The sequence below is a fragment of the Hemiscyllium ocellatum genome, chromosome 4 (genome assembly GCF_020745735.1).
Source record: "Hemiscyllium ocellatum isolate sHemOce1 chromosome 4, sHemOce1.pat.X.cur, whole genome shotgun sequence".
NCBI classification, from domain to species: Eukaryota; Metazoa; Chordata; class Chondrichthyes; order Orectolobiformes; family Hemiscylliidae; genus Hemiscyllium; species Hemiscyllium ocellatum.
This window is the reverse complement of record NC_083404.1, coordinates 142,705,735-142,729,938: the sequence shown is the minus strand read 5'-3', so window position 1 is coordinate 142,729,938 and position 24,204 is coordinate 142,705,735. Positions and strand designations below refer to the sequence as shown.

Below are 24,204 nucleotides of genomic sequence, written 5' to 3'. Positions count from 1 at the left end.
AAAAGTGGACCCAAAACAGATCCTTGCAATACCCCACTAGTAACTGAACTCCAAGATGAATTTTTCCCTTCAACCACCATCAATCCAAATCGCTAAATCACCCTCCATCCCATGCCTCCGTATTTTGTGCCTACCGTGGGAAACTTTATCAAATGCCTTACTAAAATCCATATACACCACATCAACTGTTTTACCCTCATCCACCTGTTTGGTCACCTTCTCAAAGAACTCAATAAGGTTTGTGAGGCACGACCTACCCTTCACAAAACTGTGATGATTATCTTTAATCAAATTATTCCTTTCTAGATGATTATAAATCCTATCTCTTATAACCTTTTCCAACATTTTACCCACAACCGAATTAAGGCTCACAGGTCTATCATTTCCAGGTTTTCTCTACTCCCCTTCTTGAACAAGGGTACAATGTTTGCTGTTTTCTGGCACTATTCCTGGAGACAATTATGACATAACGATCAAAGCCAAAGCCTCGTCAATCTCCTCCCTGGCTTCCCAGGGAATCCTAGGATAAATCCCATCTGGTCCATGGGACTTAACTATTATTACACTTTCCAGAAATGCTAACGCCTCCTCCTTATTTACCTCAATCCCCTCTAGTCTCGTAGTCTGTATTTCAATATTTTCCTTGACTACATTGTCCTTTTGTAGTGTGAATACTGATGAAAAGTATTCATTTAGTGTTTCCCCTATCTCCTCTGACTGCACGCACAACTTCCCACTACTATGCTTGATTGGCCCTAATCCTTCTCTAGTCATTCTTTTACTCCTGATATACCGACTGAGACTTTTCTTTAAACTAATCTTTGTCGTATATGGGCAACCTTCATGCCTCCTTAATGACCTTGCAATAGCGCAATGCAAACTCGGTACCAGCCCTCTTACAGTGCCCACTCAGTCAGTACTGTCCCTCAGCACTGATCCTGAGAGTGTGACACTCCCTTAGGACTGCACAAAGTTGGCCTGCAGATTCGTGGCCCCCATCCTTTTCAGTATCAAGGCTGCATAACTGAGCAGATTTCCCTTCTCCTGCGCATGATCTGTGATGAATGTCAGCAAATACTGCCTTCATTAATGGACACAAAGTCTCTCGAGGTAATCAGTAAATCAGTTAAATAGTAGCTGTGATCAGTGGAGAGGTAGGACGAGAGACATAGGAACAACTCACCAATTTCAGTTGTAACAAGATGAAGCATTATCTCCACCTTAAATGCTAAGGTTCCAGGTCTTACTATAACCAATCAATATCGTTATCATATGCACAGCAACTAGAAAGAAAGTCACAGGTGCAGCCTTTTATACAGCACCCAACAATAGCTTGTCTGGGTAATACAAGAGAGACAACATACCTTCAGGGGACTCCTCCTGCACGTAGGTTCCAGTCAAATACCGGTGAACAAGGGCAGACTTCCCACTCGATAGATTCCCCACGATTCCCTGGCAAACAAAATATGTTGAGTTCAGTTATGATAGAATCCCAGTGACATTCTGCTAACTTGCGGTAAAGTGGAAGGAGCAGTCAGCTGTCCTATTCAAATACATTTCCTGGATTGTAGGAAATGCAGGTAAATGCAAGCATTGTTGTTGTTTACAGAAGTTATGTTAATCCATAGATCGATGCAGTAAAGGGCAATCTAGACACAGCTGAGTCAGACAGGCTGATTCCAATATCACTCTGGGATTGAATACAGCATTCAGGTGGATGTCTGAGTACACTATGGAGGGAGTGTTGCACAATCAGAGGGTCACTACTAACAGCATTATGGGTGTCGCTATACCAAACAGACTGCAGTGGTTCATGAAGGCTGCTCACCACCACCTTCAAGGGACAACTAGGGATGGGCAATAAATGGTCCAAGTCAGCGACAGTCATATCCCATAAACAAATAGAAACAAAATTTGTCCAAGATTATGGCCAACGTATCTCCTCAAACATGCTAGCACAAACAGCTTATTTAGTCGCTTACCACATGGCTTTTTGTTGTCAATTTGCCATGCATGAATTGGCTGCCACGTTTAGCTAATTCACAACGGTGTCTAAACTTCAAATGGGCAAAAGTGAGGGCTGCAGATGCTGGAGATCAGAGTCGAGAGTGTGGTGCTGGAAAAGCACAGCAGGTTAGGCTAGCATCCAAGGAGCAGGAAAATCAATGTTTTGGGAAAAAGCCCTTCCTCAGGAATGAGGCTTCCAAATTGTGTTGGTCTGAATGTGGCCCAGAGTCCGCTTGGGATCAGTTGGTTCAGTAAGAAGGTACTGAGGAAGGAGATGAAGCTGTGGTAGCGGATCTGTTTCAGGACGTGGCGGAAGAGCTTCAGGGCAGAGGAGATGATCTTGGCATTGCAGTGAGAGAGAGACTCACTGAGATCTTTGTTGAGAGAGGAGGAGAACTTCTCCAAGGTAGACATCCTTAGAAGAGGATTCGCAATGAGGTTAAAATCAACTAGGTGAAAGTGAGGATTACAGATGCTGAAGATTAGAGCCGAAAGTGTGGTGCTGGAAAAGCACAGTAGGTCAGGCAGCATCTGAGGAGCAGGAAAATCACGTTTAGGGCAAAAGCCCTTCATCAGGAATGAGGCCTCATTCCTGATGAAGGGTTTTTGCCCGAAACATCGATTTTCCTGCTCCTCAGATGCTGCCTGACCTACTGTGCTTTTCCAGCACCACACTCTCGACTCTAAACTTCAAATGGCTGTAAAGATTGTGAACATTTTGTTCTGACGCAGTTGTCAACTAGTGCTATTTCCCAAGAAGCCAACAGGGGGAGCTAGATTCCATAGTGTTCAGCTAACAGTTCCCACTGCAAGTATATCGGTATGTTCGGCTAATGTAGAGATAGGAAAGTGCAGGATTTATATGAGAGATTTCACTGAAAGATCAACTGACATCAATCTTGGCCTCCTCTTTCCATGGAATATGCCTGAATCACAGAAAAATAAGACTGAGTTAAGATCACAGGACAACATTTATATAGGCACCTCATGCACTCTGCACAAACACTTGGCCCATGCTGACACGCAGATCAGTCCACTCTGTATTCTCACATGAACATAGAACATAGAAAAATACAGCGCAGTACAGGCCCTTTGGCCCTCAATGTTGCGCCGACCCAAGCCCACCTAACCTACACTAGCCCACTATCCTCCATATACCTATCCAATGCCCGTTTAAATGCCCATAAAGAGGGAGAGTCCACCACTGTGGCATTCTATGAACTCACGACTCACCGAGTAAAGAATCTACCCCTAACATCTGTCCTATACCTATCTCCCCTTAATTTAAAGCTATGACCCCTCGTAATAGCTGACTCCATACGTGGAAAAAGGTTTTCATGGTCAACCCTATCTAAACCCCTAATCATCTTGTACACCTCTATCAAATCTCCCCTAAACCTTCTTTTCTCCAATGAAAACAGCCCCAAGTGCCTCAGCCTTTCCTCATACGATCTTCCTACCATGCCAGGCAACATCCTGGTAAACCTCCTCTGTACCCGTTCCAATGCCTCCACATCCTTCCTACAGTATGGCGACCAAAACTGCACACAATACTCCAGATGCGGCCGCACCAGAGTCTTATACAACTGCAACATGACCTCAGGACTCCGGAACTCAATTCCTCTACCAATAAAAGCCAGTATGCCATATGCCTTCTTCACTGCACTATTTACCTGGGTGGCAACTTTCAGAGATCTGTGTACATGGACACCAAGATCCCCTCTGCTCATCCACACTACCAAGTATCCGACCATTAGCCCAGTACTCCATCTTCTTGTTACTCTTACCAAGTGAATCACTTCACACTTACCTACATTGAACTCCATTTGCCACCTTTCTGCCCAGCTCTGCAGCTTATCTATATCCCGCTGTAACCTGCCACATCCTTCCTCACTGTCAACAACTCCACCGACTTTCGTATCATCCACAAACTTGCTCACCCAACCTTCTAGCCCCTCCTCCAGGTCATTTATAAAAATGACAAACAGCAATGGTCCCAAAACAGATCCTTGCGGAACACCACTAGTAACTGCACTCCAAATGAACCTTTATCATCAACTACTACCCTCTACCCTCTGTCTTCTTCCAGCCAGCCAATTCCTAATCCAAACCTCTAACGCACCCTCGATGCCATATCTCTGTATTTTTTGCAGTAGCCTACATGAACAAATTTCCAGGACATATGCATCTCCAGCTTAAAAGTGCAGCCATTAACAAGTCTGGCTTTCACCCAGTCTGCACAGTGAGTGTTGGACAATGGCCTCAGTGTTCCTGAGACTGGCAACAGTTAATAACAGCTGGACTAGATAATGAAGCCAGTGCAGTACAATGGGTCAAACGGCCTGCTCCTGCACTGTAATAATTTTGAAATTCTGAGTCAAGCAGAGAATGACGGGGCAAAGGACCACACTCCGTTTCAAAAAATAGATAACACAATAAATGTTTGTCTAGCCAGCAGCAACATGCACAACTCCTGTACTATTATAAAAAGAAATATATAAAAAGATCACTATTTTCCCTACACAGTGATAAAGCATATACTCTCACTAACCCTCTGGGATAAAATCCCCAAGTATCTCTCTCAGATGCAGTGTCCAGGGTGTGACCCCTCATTCTACAAAGCAGCAATGATTGTACTAAATAAAATGACAGTAATGCATTGTGTTTGAGATGCCTGAGCATTATGTAATTGGAGACTTTCTCGAGCGTGTTTTTTTAAACACGCTGACTCTGCTGTTCTGGGAACTGGGGTTTATCAAGCCTGTTTTTTACATTGTCGTTGTACACTTTGCTCTGTGTCAGCAAAGACTGTTAATTACATATTACAGCCTAAAATCAACACAAACAAGACAAAGGGTTTGCAGTGCAGATCCACCCCTTTATTAAGTGAGCAAACAACCCTTGATGGTACCCGGCAACCAATCACGAATTGGTGAGAGGGCACATAGCTCTGTCACAAGGTATCATGTCATAGATACCTGGGCTGCTGTCTCCCAGTCAAACCCCAGAAACTTCACACCACTTCATAGTATCTTCTTCACATTTCAATTTGGCCCACAGAGCATTCTAAGGATAAACTGCCCAAAATTTCTGTTAGCATGCAAAAGAAAACATCAACATTGGAGGGAGAGGTCCACAGGAATGAAGACAACCACTAAAACATGTCATCCTTCTGACACATTGAAACGCCCTCAAGTACTTCACATAAGCATTATCAAGCAGATAGGACTCAGCTCTGGAATAAGAGGGAGGATGGAACAGAGGAGGGGAGGCAGGGCTGGAACAAGAGCAGGCAGTAGCATCATAGTAAACCAAACCAATAGGCTAATGTCCTTGGAAATCCACAACAACAGATGGGAGAAAACAAAACGACTGTGCATGCTGGAAATCAGAAAAATCAGAAACTAATGGAAAAACTCAGCAGGTCTGGCAGCATCTGTGGAGAAAAAGCAAAGTAACAAGCAGCACTGGACATGAAAAATTAACTCTGCTTTCTTTCTCCAGATACTGCCATGACAGATGGTGACCTTGAATTCAATAAAAATCTGGGATAAAACTGGCGAGTTGGTCTAATGGCGATCTTGCAGTTACTGTGGATTGCTGTAAAAGCCATTCTTCACCAATGTACTTTAGAGAAGCAAATCCGCCGTCCTCACCCAGTCTGGCCTACAGATGACTCCAACCTCACAGCAACGTGGTTGCCTCTTAACTACCCTCTGGGCAATTAGGGATGGACAATAACTGCTGGACTCGACAATAACACCCAAATCCCATGAATGAATTTATAAAATAATGAAGAGGTAGAGGGTAGTTTAGACATCATTGTGCACTCAAGTGGCGAGTTAAATATACTCAGTTTTTTTTATATTGAAACCTTCTAGAGATAGCGCAGGTCTGGGCGGGATGCTCTTCAGAGAGTTGGTGCAGACTGAAGGGGCCAAATGGCTTCTGGCAGGTGAAAATAGAACTTAGGGGACATAGCCTCAAAATAAGGTGGGGCAGATTTAGGACAGAGTTGAGGAGAAACTTCCTTCACCCAAAGGGTGGAGCATCTGTGGAATTCCCTGCTCAATGAAGCAGTTTGAATTGAATGTTTTTAAGGCAAAGATAGATCTTTGAACAATAAAGGAATTAAGAGTTATGATGAGTGGGCGGGTAAGTGGACATGAGTCAATGAAAAAGATCACGCATGATCTTATTGAATGGCAGAACAGACTCGCCCAGCCAGATGGCCTACCCTGCTCCTATTTCTAATGTTCCTAAGTTTCTGCACTCTGGGATTCTATGGTTCTATGAGCAGCTAAATACATTAGCTTTTTTTTGGGACTTCGGGGTTCACATGCATAATTCTGTGAGGCAAGTTAAAACAGAAGTTAAGAAGGCTTATAGGATCCTTAGGTTTATAAGTCAAGGCATAGCATATAAAAACAACAAAGTGAAGCTACACTTTCACAAACCATTGGTCAGATAACATTTGGAGCATTGTGTTCAGTTCCAGGCACCTTATTTAAGGAAAGATGTTACACGCCTGGTGAGAGAGCAATCAAGATTTATTAAAATTATACCAGTAATGAGGGATTTTACATACAAGGAAAGATTAGATAAGTTGGGCTTACTCTCCTTGGAGCAGAGAAAATTAAGAGGTGACCTTGAGGTGTTCAAAATTATGAACAATTTTGAAAGGATAAACAAACATTCTGTTTCCACTAGTTGGTATGTCAGTAACTGGGGGGCACAACTTCAAGACTGTCAGCATGAGAGCTCGGAGTAACTACTCATGGAGTTGTTAGGATTTGGAATGTGCTGCCTGGGAGAGGGGTGGAGGCAAATTCCATAGAAGGCTTCAAGAGAGAACTGGATATATGTATGAAAGTGATGAATTTAGAGGACTATGGAAATAGGGCTGGATAGTGGGACAAGCTGGGTTAACTCTTGCGAGAGTCAGTACAGATATGATGGGTCAAATGGCCTCCTTCTGTACTGTATGATTCTATGATTTTTCATTCGCTCAGCAAGAATCATGCTGTGAGTACATTCTTTTGTCTCAGTAAGTCAAGAAAAACGGCTTTGAAAGTGTGAACAGAGAAATCCAGTGAGTCAGGTTTGTTTATATTTAACCAATTTTCTTAATCAACCTATTCAGAGATGTCATTACACATCACTAGAGCAGGTCAGACTTGAACCCAGCCGCCTCAGTTAAGGGGTAAGGACTCTATCTCTGTGGGGGGGAAAGCACAGCAGGTCAGGTAGCATCCGAGGAGCAGGAAAATCAACATTTCGGGCAAAAGCCCTTCATCAGAAAAGCCTTCCATTCCTGATGAAGGGCTTTTGTCCGAAACTTCGATTTTCCTGCTCCTCGGATGCTGCCTGACCTGCTGTGCTTTTCCAGCACCACTCTAATCCAAACTCTGGTTTCCAGCATCTGCAGTCCTCACTTCTGCCTCTACCTCTGTGGCACAAGTGGGCCCCAGAGTAAGTGAGGTTGCTGAACATTGTAAATGTCTGTGGTGATTGGAACCAAGTGTTGGTTGGTTGACAACGAATTCCTTCATTGGGATTGTTAACCAGTGGCAATCAGGCAGCCCTGCCTGACCAATATAAACAGAAGATAACCAGACGGTGTGTCAGGGCGGCCCGAGAGCGGGAAGGTGTGTCAGGGCGGACAGAGAGCAGGAAGCGCTGTAGGGGTTCGCTGCCGGAAGGTGGGGTGCGGTGGTTTGCTGTGTGTCTGTGTTCTAAAAGAAAGTGAGGGCTGCAGATGCTGGAGATCAGAGCTAAAAATGTGTTGCTGGAAAAGCACAGCAGGTCAGGCAGCATCCAAGGAGCAGGAGAATCGACGTTTCAGCATGAGCCCTTCTTCAGGAGGGTGTCTGTGTTCTAAACACTGGTTTGTTGTTTGTTTGATTAAACTGTCTTTTACGAGTTTGTTACTGTTTCCCTTTTGATGACTTACGGTGGGATTTGAGGTGTGTCCTCATTTCCCTGATTGCATGGTGGGGTTTGGGGTTTGGCCATTCTGCCCCTTCCCCCTGTTAAAAGCAGTCTTTTTGATTTCTTTTTATTGTTAACTGTTTGCATTTTGTACCATTTCATGAAACAAAAAAAAGAGAATTTAGAATCTCCTCAGTTCAGGGACTGACTCTGAGCTGGCTGGCTGTACCCAATGTACCATGCACAATGAACTAAGGAGTGACTTGTGACAGGATACCTGCCTCTGTGCAGTTATTGCAATATCAAACAGTTGCTCTGACCAGGGCTAATCTTGCACTTAAATGAAGTTGAGGATCCAGTGAAATGATCAGGCACACACACGCATTTATATTTTCCAATGGAATAGATGAATAAGATTGTAATAATGGAGGATTTTAATTTTCCAAACATTGACCGGGCCTATCATAGTATTAAAGATTTGGATGTGAAGAATTTTTCAAATGTGTTCAAGAAAATTTTCTTTATCAAGATGTGGATGCTCCTACTATAAAGGGGCAAAACTAGACCTTTTGGGCAATAAGACAGGGCAGGTGACTGAGGTAAAAGTGAGGGAACACTTTGGCTCTAGCGATCATGATTCTATTCGTTTTGAAATGGTTATGGAAAAGAGTAAGCCTTCCATAAAACGTAAAGTTTTTAATTGGAGTAAAGTAAATTTTAATGGTCTGAGACAACAACTTTCTAATGTTGACTGGAGTGGACTGTTTGCAGGTAAAAGGATGTCTGACAAGTGAGGTGCATTCAAGAGTATAACGATGAGAGTTCAGAGGCATTTTGTTCCTATTCGAGTGAAGGGTAAGGCTGGTAAGATTAAGGAACAATGCATGAATAAACATTTTGAGGTTCTAGTCAAGAATAAAAGAGAATCTTATTTCAGATGTGGACAACTTGGTTCAATTGAATCCCTTAATATAAAGAGTGTCGGGGGATTCCTAAGAGAGAAGCCAGGAAGGCAAAGAGGGGATATGAGATAGCACTGGCAGATAGGATTGAGGATAATCCAAAGAGACTCTACAAATCGATTAAGAGTAAGAGGTAGTTAGAGAGAGGATAAAGTCTCTTCAAGATCAAGGTGGTCTTCTTTGTGTTGAACCCCAAGAGATGGGAGAGATACTAAATGAATATTTTGTATCAGTTCTCACTGTGGTCTAGAAAAAGCAGAGAAATAAACTTTGATGTAGAGTATAAAGGTGGATAAATCTCCAGGATGTGATCTAATGTATCCCAGAACATTGTGGAAAGTATGAGACCCCTGGCAGAAATACTTGCATCGTCTATAACTACAGGTGAAGTGCCTAATGACTGGAGGGTAGCTAAAAAAAGACTGTAAGTAGAAACTGGGGAACTATAAACCTGTGAGTCTGACCTCGGTTATGGGTAAATTGTTGGAGGTGATTATAAAAAATAGGATTTACGGAAATTTAGACAGGCAAAAATTGATTAAGGATAGTCAGCATCATTTTGTGAGGAAAATCCTGTCTCTCAAATCCGACTGATTTTTTTTTGAGGAAGTTACCAAAAATGATTTGGAGGAGAATATGGAAGGTAGGGTTAGTAAGTTTGTGGATAACACCAAAATTGGTGACATTGTAGACAGTGAAGAAGGTTTTCTAAGATTACAAAGGGATCTTGATCAAATCAGTCAATAGGCTGTAAAATAGCAGGTGGAGTTCAATCTGGATAAATGCAAGGTATTGCATTTTAGTGCAACAAACAAGGGTAGAACTTATACAATTAATGGCAGGGCTTGGGTAGTATTGTAGAAAAGAGGGACCCGGGGTGCAGGTACATAATTCTTTGAAGCATCTGTCACATATAGAGAGGGTGGTTAAAAAGGCATTTGACACACATGCCTTCATTGCTCAGTCCTTTGAGTTTAGGAGTTGGGAAGTCATGTTGAGGTTGTACAGGACATTGGTGAAGTCTCTTCTGGAATACAGTGACCAGTTCTGGTCACCCAGTTATAGGAAGGATATTAGTAAACTGGAGAGGATTCAGAAGAGACATTCAGTGGGAAACATTATCATGGAAAGTGAGGGCACTCTGGTGAGCACCGCACTAAGACAGTAGTCGTGGAAGAAACGCTTCAGGCTGCTGGCACTCAGAGGAGTGCGTGGGCTACCTGCTCAGGCACAGACAGTAGGATACCTTATCATTTCAACAATGAGGGACTTCATACAAAGTAACAGGGAGGAGTAGCAGTGACAGACTGGAACTAGGACACAATGCAGATGCTGGTTTTCGATCAGGAGGGCCAAAGTGAGTCAAGTCGTTGTCAGGCTGCATTTGCAAGATCAAAAGAAGGAGCAGAAGTAGGCCATTCAGCCCATCAGGTCTGTTCTGCGTTTCAATGAGATCATGGCTGATCTGGTAATCTTCAATTCCACTTTCCGTTTTCCCCGTAATCCTTGATTCTCTTACTGATTAAAAATCAACCTTAAATATACTTAATTATCCAACCTCAGCAACTCTTTGTTGAGGTAAGAAAACTACAGATTCACTACCCTCAGAGAAGAAATTCTTCCTCATCTCTCTCTTAAATAAGCGAACCCTTATGTTTGCTGCAACAGTTCCTAAGGATTGGACAGTAACTAATGTATTTAAGAAGGGAGAAAAGGAAGCGAGAAATCAGTGAACTATAAACTAGTTAGCTTGACATCGGCAGTGGGAAAATGATAGAGTCCATTATAAAAGCACTTGGATGATAGTGAGTGACAGGATCAGGGCCAGCATCGATTTACAAAAGGAAAGTTGTGCCTGTCAAATCTGCCAGAATTTCTTTGGGGATATAACGAGTCGAGTGGATAAGCAGGACCTGCTGGATGTGGATTACTTGGATTTTCAGAAGGCTTTAGATAAGGTTCCACACAAGAGATTAGTGTGCAAAATTAAGGTGTATGGGATTGGCAGACAGGAAACAAAGAGGATAAATAAACACATCTTTTTCCAAGTGCAGACCAGTGAGGTCCTGTAGGGATCAGTGCTGGGAATCCAGCTATTCACAATATATTGTCCCAATGATGTAGATGAGGAAACCACATTTCATTTCTGCAGATAACACAAAGCTGAGTGGGAGGGTATGCTATGAGGAGGACGCTGAGTAGCTTCAGCATAATTTGAACAAGTGAGTGAGCAAATATATGGCAGATGCAGTGTAATGTTGATAAACGTGAGGCTTTGTAGCAAAAACGGGATTGCTGATTATTATGTGAATGGGAAATGGGCAGGTCCTTGTACACTAGCCGATGATTAGCCTACAAGTGCAGGAGATGGTGAAGATCACAAGTGGTATGTTGGCCTTCATAGCAAGAGGATTTGAGTTTGGGAGCAGGGATGTGTTGCTAAAATTATGCAGGCCTTGGTGAGACCACACCTGGGGTACCATGTGCAATTTTGGTCTCCTTGTCTGAGCAAAGACATTCTGGCTATGAAGGAAGTGAAATCAAGGTTGAGCAGACTAATTCCTGGTGTGCAGGACTGATGTATGAAGAGAGATTGGATCATTATTAGGCAATGGAGCAGATGTGAGACTAACATAGTAAACAGCTGTACAAAAGATGTGGGTCTCTTAGGTTAAGGACTGGTTGTTTGGCTGAGCTAATTGGAGATAGTGAGGACTGCAAATGTTGGGAAGTCAGAGTCGATGAAGGTGGAGCTGGATAAAGCACAGCAGGTCAAGCAGCATCAAAGGAGCAGGGGCCTTGACGATCCAGGTCAGAACCTATCATCAGGACATGGCAAGTTAAGGTAGGGATATTGTGACAAAGCAGGTAGGTGTTAAGTGAATGAACGCTAAGACAGTAAGTGAGTAGCCTTGAGATGCAGTCTGTCCAAGCTGTGAGCTGGGTGCCCAACCCTGTGCACAAACTGTCACTGCTGCAGTCTTTGCATGTGAATCACTGGTGTGCTCTGCGGTGCCAGACTGTTTCCAGAGCACACTGGTCTTCTATCAGTTATGTTGTCATGATGGGTTAGAAAATAGCAATTGCCGATGTTCTTCGAGGAGGGATGTGTGAGGCTGATGCCCAAGGATTGTGCCTTCATCTACAGCCAACATCGAGGTTGTCTGGAGCAAGCAGCGAACTGAATTCAACAAATACATCCTTGGATTTCCTTGTCGGGTTTTCCAGACATCTGCTTGTTGGGTGCATTTGGTAAGATGGGAGTATGAATATTGATGAAGCAGGTGGGCTGTTAACACAGCATTTAACAATCAATAACAAGCACCAATTCACATCTCACTACCACCTGGCAAGAATCTCACTACATCCCTTGTGAAAACCATAGCAGATGGAGCAAGATAATCTCATCGTTGTGATAAATCTGGAGATGCCGGTGTTGGACTAGGGTGTACAAAGTTAAAAATCACACAACACCAGGTTATAGTCCAACAGGTTTAATTGGAAGCACTAGCTTTTGGAGCGATGCTCCTTCATCAGGTGTTTGTGGAGGACACAATTGTAAGACACAGAATTTATAGCAAATGTTTACAGTGTGATGTAACTGAAATTATACATCGAAAAGTACCTTGATTGTTTGTTAAGTCACTCATCTAATGGAATGACCATGGTAGTTTAACTTTCATATCTAAATCACAAAATTTTTTTTAAAAGTTTACATTCTCGGGTTAACTGTAACAATTGGTGTTAGCTAGATAAGATGTTACCTGACTGAACACCACAGAAAAGCACTCCTTCTCCTAGCCTTAAGCAGCACTTAAAAGATAGAATTATTATCTTAAAGTTAGCCATTGGGTTGAGCAAGGCCAGAAATTTTTAGTCAGCCAGCAATAAATTTAAAATGGAGCTCAACGGGAGGTACAGTGTCTGACTGGTGTTCAAATATTTTTGACTCAAACAAAACCAAACTAATTACAGGAGAGTTCACTTACCACTTTCAGTTCTGGGACAGAGCGGCTCAACGTCCACTCCTGGCTGTTCACAAATGAATCTGTAACAAATAGTACAGACCATTTTAGTTAAAAGTTCTGTCCACAGCTAAACAATAAAGAAAACAAGTTCAATGTTAGCATCTTGCACAGCATCAGGACAGTCCACTGCATTTTATCACCAAAAAGATACTTGTGAAATGTAGTCACAACAATAATAGGACACAAATGACACTGAGCCAAGCTCAGCCACAGCTACTCATGGAGAATTAGTCATTTCAAGTGGCACATTGTTCCATTTAACATTAACTGGAAAATACATCATCTTTAATTGTAACTGTCCCAACACAGCCAAACACTGCCTTCCTGAGCTGTGTCCAATCTAACTGACTGCATTGTGTATATCTCATCACGATGTAGATATACCTCGTGGGCCTGCTGTAACTCACCAGTAATTCCCCACCACACTGTGTCACAAGTTGCATTCCGGAAAACAAAAGGAGGAGTCATTCAGCAGAAAAGCTTGATCCGCCACTTAAATAAATTACCTGCCATTTGTAACTTAAACCCATTTAAGCTAGCCTGATCAAGAAAAATCTGCATTTTCAAAGCTGATAACAGAGCCAAACATGAACATTTTCTGGGTGACAAGTTCAAGGTTTCCATGACCCTTTAAAGAAGTGGTTCTTTATTTCACTTTTCAATGTCTTGGCTCTAACTTTAAAATTTAATTGCCCATGTTCTGGACTTCTTCCACCAGAGGAAATAGATTCTCTGTATCTTATCTATTATCAAAGTGTTACAATGCAGAAGGAGGCCATTCAGCCAACTGTGTCTCCACCAGCTCTCTGAGCATTTTGATTTGGTGCCAGCTTATCACCATTTGCTCATAACCCTGCATATTATTTCCAATTAACTAACCATCCAATGCCCTTTTGAATACCTCAATTGAACCTGTCCCCACCACATTTCCAGACAGTGCATTCCATCACCTAACCACTCCGAGTGAAAAGGTTTTTCTCACTTTGCATTTTTTCTTCTTTTGCAGAATTTTATGACACTACCTTCTAGTTAATTGGGAAGAATTCCTCCCTCCAACTAAAGTTTCTATCAAACCTCTTCTGAGCCTTCTCCTCTCCAAGGAAAGATGTCTCAGCTTCCCCAATCTTTCTTCATGACAGAAGAATCACATCCCTGGAGCTTTTTTGGTAAACCTTTCTGTGCTCTGGAGTGAGGTGAAATCTGCAGATTTGATTCTGTACTTGTGAGATTTGTGCAGATTTATCTTTAAGTGTTCCATTGGTGGAGCAGTCCAATTAAAACTCAATGTAGACTGGCTCAGTATAGAAGTCTTGTAGCACAGTGGTAATGTTCCTATCTCTGGACCTGAAGAAATGGGTTCAAGTATCAGATGCTCCAGAGATGTCGTGACATTTCTGAGGTGGTTGATTAAAAATATCTAAACTGGATCCTCATTAACTGATTCAGAGCAGCCCGTTGTGTTGGGTGCATGCATAAGTAGCCAACTTATTGCAAACTAGCATTCTGTGAGACTTCCAATAGAGTGCTAGAGTTGAATGAAGGAAGAACAGAGCTTTTGAAAGTTGTTTGCCTAAATGAAAAGGCTGGTCAGCCAGTAGGATCGGTGAGTATTTTTTGTCTCTTAAGTAAAAGTAAGGCGTTCAGTTTGCATTCAGGTCCCTAGAAATTTTTTTCTCTTTCTCTAACATCGTACTCGTTGGGTATCATGTTGACTTTGGTACATTTAAAAATCAAGGGTAAAGAGTGGGGATTCTTCAATTGTAAAGTCCAGGGATGTTTTCATCATTAGTTAATAGATTAGATAGCAGATCAGGTGAGGTGTTGCAGCCGCTGGACACTAAGGTGTTCCATAGGGAACAAAGTCGCAAATATTTGCAGTTTGAGAAACTTTGAGCCTGGACTGGAGAGCTGGAGTCCACTGTGCAGACAGTGTTGCAGCCTGGAAGGGGGAAAAGTTACCTGGACACCTTTCTGTAGGTGGTTTTAAATTAGGTAATTCACACTTGGCCTGTGATTATGATTAGGAAGGTGTGCCTGTATGAGAGGCAGATATGGGGGTTGTGATAATCCCATAAGGCCCATTGGGAATGACTAAACAATCTCCCTGTGGAGCTTGCTGACTGAGTTCCCTTGGTAACAAGCAATGGCCTACTCAGCTAGAACTCATCACCTTAGCCCTCTTGTGGCACAGCGGTAGTGTGGATCAGGAGTCCCACCTACTCAAGAGTTTACAACATTTCTGAACAGGTTCATTAGTGAAAAAGGTTTAAAAAGTACTACAAGGCCCCTGGAGGATCACTAATTCATCTCCTCACAAAATTCTTTTTTAAATTATAAAGCAGACCTAAAGGGTGGTATGGTGGCTCAGTGGTTGGCACTGCTGCATCTCAGTGGCAGGGACCCAGGCTTGTTTCCAGACTTGGATGACTGTGTGGACTTTGCACATTCTCCCCGTGTTTGTGCGGGTTTCCTCTATGTGTTCTGGTTTCCTTAAGTCCAAAGATGTGCAGATTAAGTGGATTGGTCACACTAAATTGGCCCAGGGATGTGTAGGCTAGGTGGGTTAGCCATGGGAAATGTGGCGTTACACTGGGATGCTCTTTGGGTTGCTGCAAACTCAAAGAAAAGAAAATAATGAGACCCAAAGGGCCTCCTGTGATGCAGTGGTAGTATTTCTATCTTTGAGTCAGGAGGCCCAAATTCAAGTCCCACCTGTTGAAGAAGGGTGTAGTAATATCTCTGCTGAAAATGTGTTGCTGGAAAAGCGCAGCAGGTCAGGCAGCATCCAAGGAACAGGAAATTCGACGTTTCGGGCATAAGCCATTCATCAGGGATAACATCTCTGAACAGGGTTGTTAGAAAATAGATTAAACTTCTTTAAAAGCAGACCCACCGACTGTCTGCTCCTCTTTCATTGTTACGTTTGTACTTGGGTGTCCTTGGGGAAGGAGCATGTGGTGTCCATCAATGCTCTAGGTGCTTTTAGAGAGAGGTGGGCACTAGGGGGTGGGGTGCAGTGCTTTATTCCCCCCTTCAACTCCAGTTTGATTTAGCCTCTCCCAGCTCTCCCAACACCCCCCACCCCCCTTCACTTTTGATGGTTTACATTACCCATAATGGACATTGCTTATAAATATCTCATTGGCTATATGCCTATTTTACCAGGGGCAGGTATCATTTTTAAAAACATTTAAAAGAGGTATTGTGAGATTGGGGATGGGAAAGTCACTGAGTTGTTTGTGATAGCATTTCTGGGTGTGAAAGAAAAAAATAGCAGACCAAGGGATAGGTCTGCAGAACTGTCTGTTCTAGGCTGGGACTAGACTATGTACACAATGAGTAGTGGCTCTACTTTGGTGTAAACGATATTGCTTTCCAGTCAGGTTTTCTGAGTTATTACAGAGTCCTCAAGAACAGCTGTTGAGGAGCCTCTGTAAGTGCAATTGTCCAAAAGTGATAAGCTGTGGACAAGAGTGAGGACTGCAGGGAAGATGAATGATTAGAAGGACATGGGTCAAGTGCAGGGAAATGGTGTTAGCATGGATAGACATTTTATTCTTTTCAGGCATGAGTGAGAGTCCTAAAGGATTTGTTGCCTCCTTGGCATCAGGGTTAAGGACATCTCCTTGGAGCTAGACAGGACCTCGGAGTGAGGGCGGAGATGGTGGAATTTGAATTCAATTTTAAAAATCTGAAATTAAGAATTTAATGATGACCATGAATCCATGACTCTCACTGGATACAGGTTCCCCACTCTCCTGAAGTTATACTCAACAAAAAAAACCCCGTCTAGTTCACTAAGATCCTTTAGGGAAGGAAACTGCTATCCTTCTCAGGCCTGGTCTACATGTGACTCGAGACCCACAACAATGTGGTTGATTCTTAAACTGCCCTGAGGGATGGACAATAGATGCTGGTCTAGCCTGCAATGCCTTCATTCCTTGAATGAATTTAAAAAAGACATTGGTACCAATGAGATTGATAAAATTAGTAAGGAGGTTCTGCTGAAAGATTCTGAATAGTTAAGAACTAAGTTAAAAAGCAGAACATCCCAGGTAATTATCTGGGATTGCTACCTATGACATGGTTGAACTGGCATAGGGTAAAGAAAATCAAGGCATTAAATGTGTGTTTTGAAAACTGGTGTGGGATTTTCATTCAAGGGAACTGACACCAGGACTGGGGTAGAAGGGAGGGTGGTGCTGGAAAAACACAGGATGCTGCCTGACCTGCTGTGCTTTTCCAGCACCACACTTTCGACTCTGTTCTCCACCATTTGCAGTCCTCGCTTTCTCCTGGGGTAGAAGGGAGCTAAGTGTCCGAGCAACTTAAATGGAATGTCATCCTCATTTTCCAGGGAATAAAGTATAAAAATAACAAACTCTTGCTAAAACACTTCAGGGCACTGGAATACCGTAGCTTTGGGCCCTATACCTAAGGAAAGATGAACTAGCAGTGTAGGCAAATTAGGTTGATCCCATGTATAAAAGAATTTCTTTTGAGGAAAGTTTGAGTAGATTGAACTTGTACTCTTTCATGCTTAGAAGAATGAGAGACAACCTTATTGAAACATACAAACTTCTTGGGAGACTTGTTAAAAAGGATGTGCGAAGACTGTTTCTTCTCGTGGAAGATCTAAGACCAGAGGGTATAATTGCAGAGGGGTCAAAATATGGAATTCTTTACTGCACAGGGTAATTAAGGCTGGGTTGATCAGTATAATCAAGGCAAAGATTTTTTTTATCAATAAAGGAACTGATTGAGATTTTTGAAGAAGTAACAGAGAGGATTGATGAGAGCAAAGTGGTAGATGTGATCTATATGGACTTCAGTAAGGCGTTTGACAAGATTCCCCATGGGAGACTGGTTAGCAAGGTTAGATCTTATGGATTACAGGGAGAACTGGCCATTTGGATACAGAACTGGCTCAAATGTAGATGACAGAGGGTGGTGGTGGTGGTGGAGGGTTGTTTTTCACACTGGAGCCCTGTGACCAGTGGAGTGCCACAAGGATCAGTGCTGGGTCCACGATTTTTCATAATTTTATATACATGATTTGGATGTGACTATAAGAGGTATAGTTAGTAAGTTTGCAGATGACAGCTGCAAATGTGTTGCTGGTCAAAGCACAGCAGGTTAGGCAGCATCTCAGGAATAGAGAATTCGACGTTTCGAGCATAAGCCCTTCATCAGGAATAAGAGAGAGAGAGCCAAGCCGGCTGAGATAAAAGGTAGGGAGGAGGGACTAGGGGGAGGGGCGATGGAGGTGGGATAGGTGGAAGGAGGTCAAGGTGAGGGTGATAGGCTGGAGAGGTCAGGAAGAGGATTGCAGGTTAGGAGGGCGGTGCTGAGTTGAGGGAACCGACTGAGACAAGGTGGGGGGAGGGGAAATGAGGAAGCTGGAGAAATCTGAATTCAGTACCAAAATTGGAGGTGTAGTGGACAGCGAAGAAGGTTACCTCAGATTACAATGGGAACTGGATCAGATGGGCCAATGGAGTTTAATTTGGATAAATGCGAGGTATTGCATTTTGGAAAAGCAAATCAGAGCAGGACTATACACTTAATGGTAAAGTCGTATGGAGAGTCACTGAACAAAGGTCTTGGAGTGCAGGTTCATAGCTCCTTGAAAATAGTCCCAGGTAAATAGGATAGTGAAGAAGGATTTGGTATGCTTTCCTTTATTGGTCAGAGTATTGAGTACAGGAGCTGGGAGGTCATGTTGTGGCTGTACAGGACATAGGCTGGCCACCGTTGGAATGTTGCTTGCAATTCTGTTCTCCCTCCTATTGGAAGGAAGTTGTGAAACTTGAAAGGATTCAGAAAAGATTTACAATGATGTTGCCCGGGTTGGAGGATTTAAACTGTAGGGAGAGGTTGAATAGGCTGAGGCTGTTTTTCCTGGAGCGTCGGAGGCTGAAGGGTGACCTTATAGAGGTTTATAAAATCATGAAGGGCACGGATAGGATAAATAGACAAGGTCTTTTCCCTGGGGTGAGAAGTCCAGAACTAGAAGACATAGGATTAAGGTGAGAGGGGAGGGGGAACTTTTTCACGCAGAGGGTGGTATGTATATGGAATGAGCTGCCAGAGGAAGTGGTGGAGGCTGTTACAATGCAACATTTAAAAGGCATCTGGATGGGTATATGAATATGAAGGGTTTGGAGGGACATGGGCCAAGTGCCGGCAAATGGGACTAGATTAGGTTGGGATGAGTGGTGTGGAAAAAACCTGCTCTGTGGTTAACTAAAGAAATCAAAAATAGTATTACAAGGAAAGGCATATAATTTTACAAAAACAGATGGCACCCAGAGTATCAAAAGCAGCAAGAAATTATAAAAAGATTAATAAGCAGGGAAAAAAAATTCGTGAAACAGATTGTGAATTCCAGATTTTTACTGGATTCAAATTCCATCATCTGCCATGGCGGAATTCAAACCTGGGTCCCAGAACAATCGGAGAAAGTGAGGACTGCAGATGCTGGTGATCAGAGTCAAAACATGTGGTGTAGGAAAAGCACAGCCAGTCAGGCAGTAACCGAGGAGCAGGAGAGTCGATGTTTCGAGCATAAGCTCTTTATCAGGACCGGGATGTTTGGATTAACAGTTCAGTGATAAGACCACAAGGTCACCGCCCGCTGTGGGAATGGATAATGGTGAGGTGGGAAGTATTAAAAACTGCTAATGGGGCCCAGTAGTGGTTGAAAAATAGGTTGGCTTGGTGAAAGCAGTCCATGTGATGACAAGGCCTGTTGTGTGGGGACTGTGGTAAGGGCATGGGAGAAGGTGCTTAGGCCCTAAAATTACTGAACTTGATTTTGAATCCTGAAAGCTGCAAGGTTTCCAAGCAGAAAATGATGTGCTGTTCTTCCAGCTCCTGCTGAGCTTCACTGCAGCAAGCCCAAGACAGAGGTGTTGGTCAGAAAACAAGGTGATATATTAAAGCTGTAGGTAACTGGAAGCTCAGGTTTATTTTTATATGTTACTGTGTACTGTACTGATCACTATTTACAGAAGGATAGCAGCAGGTCAGAGAAGGTTTGCTAGACTACTACCTGGATTGGGTGGATGATCTTATGAGGAGAGGCTTGACAGGCTAGGTTTGTATCCTCTGGAGGATTGTAATGTATAAGATTCTGGCGGTTAGGGGTAGAAGGTTGACCAGAGAATGTGGAAAGTATGTTTTCTGGTGTGGGAGAATCTAGAACCAGGAATCACAGTTTAAAGATAAGGGGGCGCCAATTAAGACAGAGGTGAGCATACTTTCTTTCTTAGTCTTTGGAATTCCCTTCATCAAAAGGCAGTGATTGCAGAATCTTGAAACATTTTTAAGGCAGAGGAAGGTAGATTCTTGATTACCAAGGCAATCAAAGACTATCAGGGCTATGCTTCCTGTTGCCTGCGTCTTCATTATATCACTTCATTGCCTGACCAACATTTCTGTCTCAGGCTTGCTGCAGTTCCACCAGTAAACATGAGATCAGCCATGATCTTATTGAATGTTGGAGCGAAGTGCTGAGTGGCCCATGCTTGTGGTTTGCATATTGACACGCCCAAGTGCGTACTACCAGCTGCGCACTCACACTTTCAACCATTGTAGTCTCCTACAGGAATTCACTTGTTACAATCCACCATTATCCTATTCTCCTGCATATTGATAGCACCTGTAATAAAACCCTGCTTTAACTATCCTTTCAACATCACTCTAAACATCTCCGATGCTGTCAGAGTATACCTCATGTTGGTTCCCTCTCCACACTCACTTTTCACAACCAGCTTTGAACTGAAATGTTGTACAAAGAAAAGCTGCTTTGTACAGCATGGACACAATCCAGAAAGATGAGAAAAATGCCAACAACAAATTTCAACATGAGATGAGTCATGTTCTTCTGCTATTATTCAGAGACTGCAATATGTCAAAATCATATTCATGCTAGATTTTGGAAAACAGCTGTCATCACTGGACAAGTCAGATTCCAGACTGAAATCTGACTTGATAGATCATATTTTTATTGTGTCTAGGTTTAAACTTGGCAGGTTCTCACTGAAACATGAGCACAGATTTGGTTTCAACACTAAAAAAGAAATTTATTATCCCAAAGTAATGAAGGTAAAATAGAATAAACATGGTAGCACAGTGCTTAGCACTGTGTTTATGAATTATTTATATACAATATAGATATAAGGATTTGAAGCACACAGTAAACTATAGTTCCATTAATCTCAAAAGCAGCCTTTAGAGTACTCCAACACCAGAGAAAGAATTCCCGTTTCTATCCTACACAGGGTTTGACATAGCCATGGCATCAATTCCCTGATATTGAGAATCTGATCACCACTACCTTGAGCCTTCACACAACCAAACTAGACTTTCTCAACTTCAGGGCCAAACACCTCTCATCTAGCACTTGCTTACACAGAGCTTACATATTCCTGAACAGCTCTAGACCATGTCCTTTTATAAACAGCAACTATGTTACACAACCAGCTTCAGCCAAGGTTTCTGCAAAAACTGCCAAACTGAAAAGCTTTTTCCAAATTATGAGTTAACTAGAAGATCATAAGATGTAACAGCAGAAGTCGGACATTCAATCCATAAAGCTGGCCCTGCCATTCAACAAGATTGTGGCTGATCTAATAATCCTCAACTCCACTTTCTTGTCTTTGCCCCATAACCCTTGATTTTCTTGCTAATTAAAAATCTGGCAATCGCAGCCTTCAAGATAGTTTAAAAACCCTGCCTCGAAAGCTTTATCTGGTAAAGAATTCCACAGGTCCGAGAAGAAATTTCTCTTCATCTGTTTTAAATACGTGGCCTCTTACTCTGAAATTATGCCCTCTGGTCCTCGACTTTCCCACAAGGGAAAACAACCGTTCCACATTAGTCCCCTAAGAATTGGCCATGTTCAATAATGCCACTTCTCACGCTTCCAAACTCCAAACAGTCCAGGTTCAACCAACTCAGTATCCTCATGAGACAGATCCTCCACACCTTTTAAGTAATCTAATCTTATCTAATCTAATCTAAAAAAACCATGTACCTGACTCCAATGCCAGTATATTTTACCTTAGATAAGAGGACTATAACTATTCACAGTATTCCAGCTGTCGGCTGACTAGTTCCTTGTATATCCTCCATTCCCTTTGAAATAAAGGCCAACACACTGAACCTGGATGCTAAATTTTGTGATTCATGGTGTTATGGACCAGGCCAGAGCCCCCAAAATATTTCAAGAAAGTAGCCCAAATCCTAACTTTGTTCGTTGTTTTAAGCAGGTGTAACACAGATATTCGAGGAGTGATGCAGCTGGTCAAATCACTTAGTTTTTAAAGAATTTACTTACAAGATTACCAAATGAAACACAACCAAAAGGTAACAGAACACAGAGTAACTTAACCTAACTGAGCCAAAAGCAGAACAGATAATACCAATTTAATGATGCTGTTCCCAATACTTGAAACAAACCCCATAAACACCCCTTGGTACAAAAGGTAAAATCAAACACAGAGTCTTACAGGAGAGAAATCAGAGAGGGATCAGCATGGACTTGCTTCTTTCATCTTGTTCTTTCTTGGACCAGCAGCCTCAAACTGCCTGACTATTTTCAGGGAATAGCCAGACTGCCAAAACCAAATCAAACCAGCGAAATGCTGAGCTGGGAACACTGGCCACTCCCCTTTCATTGTGCAAGTGTTTTTAAAATTCGAAAGCCTGTTTCCTGAGGTAGTACCTGTTAGCTATAATCAAACTGGCCCTAAAACTCAGACTTTTTGGAGTCTGTGTCTTTTACGACCTCTCTGAAAAAAATGCCAAGGACAACCTAACCTTGTTAAAGGAGCAGAATCACCATAACGGATAAAGACTCTCAAATCCCTCTGTTCTGTACATTTCTGAAATCTTTCTCCATTTAAATAATATTCATCTCCTCTATTCCTCCTGCCAAAGTGTGTAACCTTATATTTTCCTACATGATGTTCCTTCTGTCAGGGTTTTTCCCACTCACTATTTATATCCCTACGCAGATTCTGTGTGTCATCCTCACCATTTGTCTTCCCACCTATTTTTGTATCAGCCATAAACCTGGCTACAGAAAATTCAATTTCCTCATCCAAATCATTCATATATATGGTCCCAGCATTTATCCTTCTGGCATTCCACTAGTTACAGGTTGCCATCCTGAAAATGCTCCCCTCACCCTAACTATCTGTTTTCTATTAGTTAGCTAATCCTCTATCCATGCTAATTGACCACATCCAATATCATGGACTCTTATTTTATTTAATAGCTTAACGTATTTCTGAATAAAAAAAAATTCAATCTCTAACCTTCTGAACTGGAAGTTAGCATACAATTTATTAACTTATTCACTTAAAAATCTCTCTCAATGTAAACAAATTCCCATCAGCCTCAAAGACTCTCTCTCAGACCTTTATCTTTTAAAAAAGAAATCACCACAGCTGCGGAAATACCTATAACTTAATCACTAAACCCCTTCAGGCATAAAAAAGAAAGCCCACAAGCCACAAAGTCAAATCATAACTCAAAAATTATATTAAAATATAAATAACTCTCACACCAGACTTCTCTCACTGGAAGCAGAGTGGCTCAGGGTACATCATCAACTCCAGCCCTGTGATACTGTACAAACCTGGAATTGCTTGATTTAAGAAATCTGTTATCCCAATACGAATTGGTGGTGTCATTATTATTTTCCCACAGCTAGCCCAACACCAACCTAAATCCCACAGGGCAACAACTGTATGAGCCCTCCTGTATACATCAGAGACAAGGTACAGCTGACACCTTAAACCCCTTGAGAAATATTACTAGTGATGTTTCCGCTAAATCCTGCAAATTCGCTTGTAGCATAGGTGCTCCAATAATGGGATCTACTCTCACACCAACCTACCCATCAATAGTACATTGATTGGAGCCAATTCACTTCTTTAAGCAATCATCCACACGCCTGACACAGGACTTCCAAAACAAGCTCTCTAACACAGACTTCATCATGGCAAGTGATTACAGCAAAGCAGAGGAAACACTTCAGAAACATCTTCAAAATCTCCCTGAAAAGATCCAATAACCCCACCAACTTGTACCCAAACTGGAAAAGCATCTGCAACCTGTTCAAACATCTCTGAAAGGCTCAGAGAGACACCACAAAAAGCTGAAGGAATGTATGAAAATCCAAGCATCTCACCCACCTACTTTAACCACCCCCGGCCATCTGGAAAGAGTTTGCAGATCCAGAATCGAAGTATATAATCACCTCA

At 42.4% G+C, this 24,204-nt stretch overlaps 1 protein-coding gene across 3 annotated transcripts in view; it reads right to left on the bottom strand.

The window, feature by feature from the left end:
• The window catches only part of agap3 (ArfGAP with GTPase domain, ankyrin repeat and PH domain 3), a 678,127-nt gene that overhangs the window by 278,066 nt on the left and 375,857 nt on the right, over positions 1-24,204 (bottom strand). For all 3 annotated transcript variants that reach the window (XM_060823965.1, XM_060823966.1, XM_060823964.1), the window contains exons 2-3: positions 12,890-12,948; positions 1,365-1,452 (exon numbers count right to left, since the gene is read on the bottom strand). In XM_060823965.1, the coding sequence (XP_060679948.1) occupies positions 1,365-1,452; positions 12,890-12,948 (147 nt within the window). The remainder of the gene's footprint in view (positions 1-1,364; positions 1,453-12,889; positions 12,949-24,204) is intronic.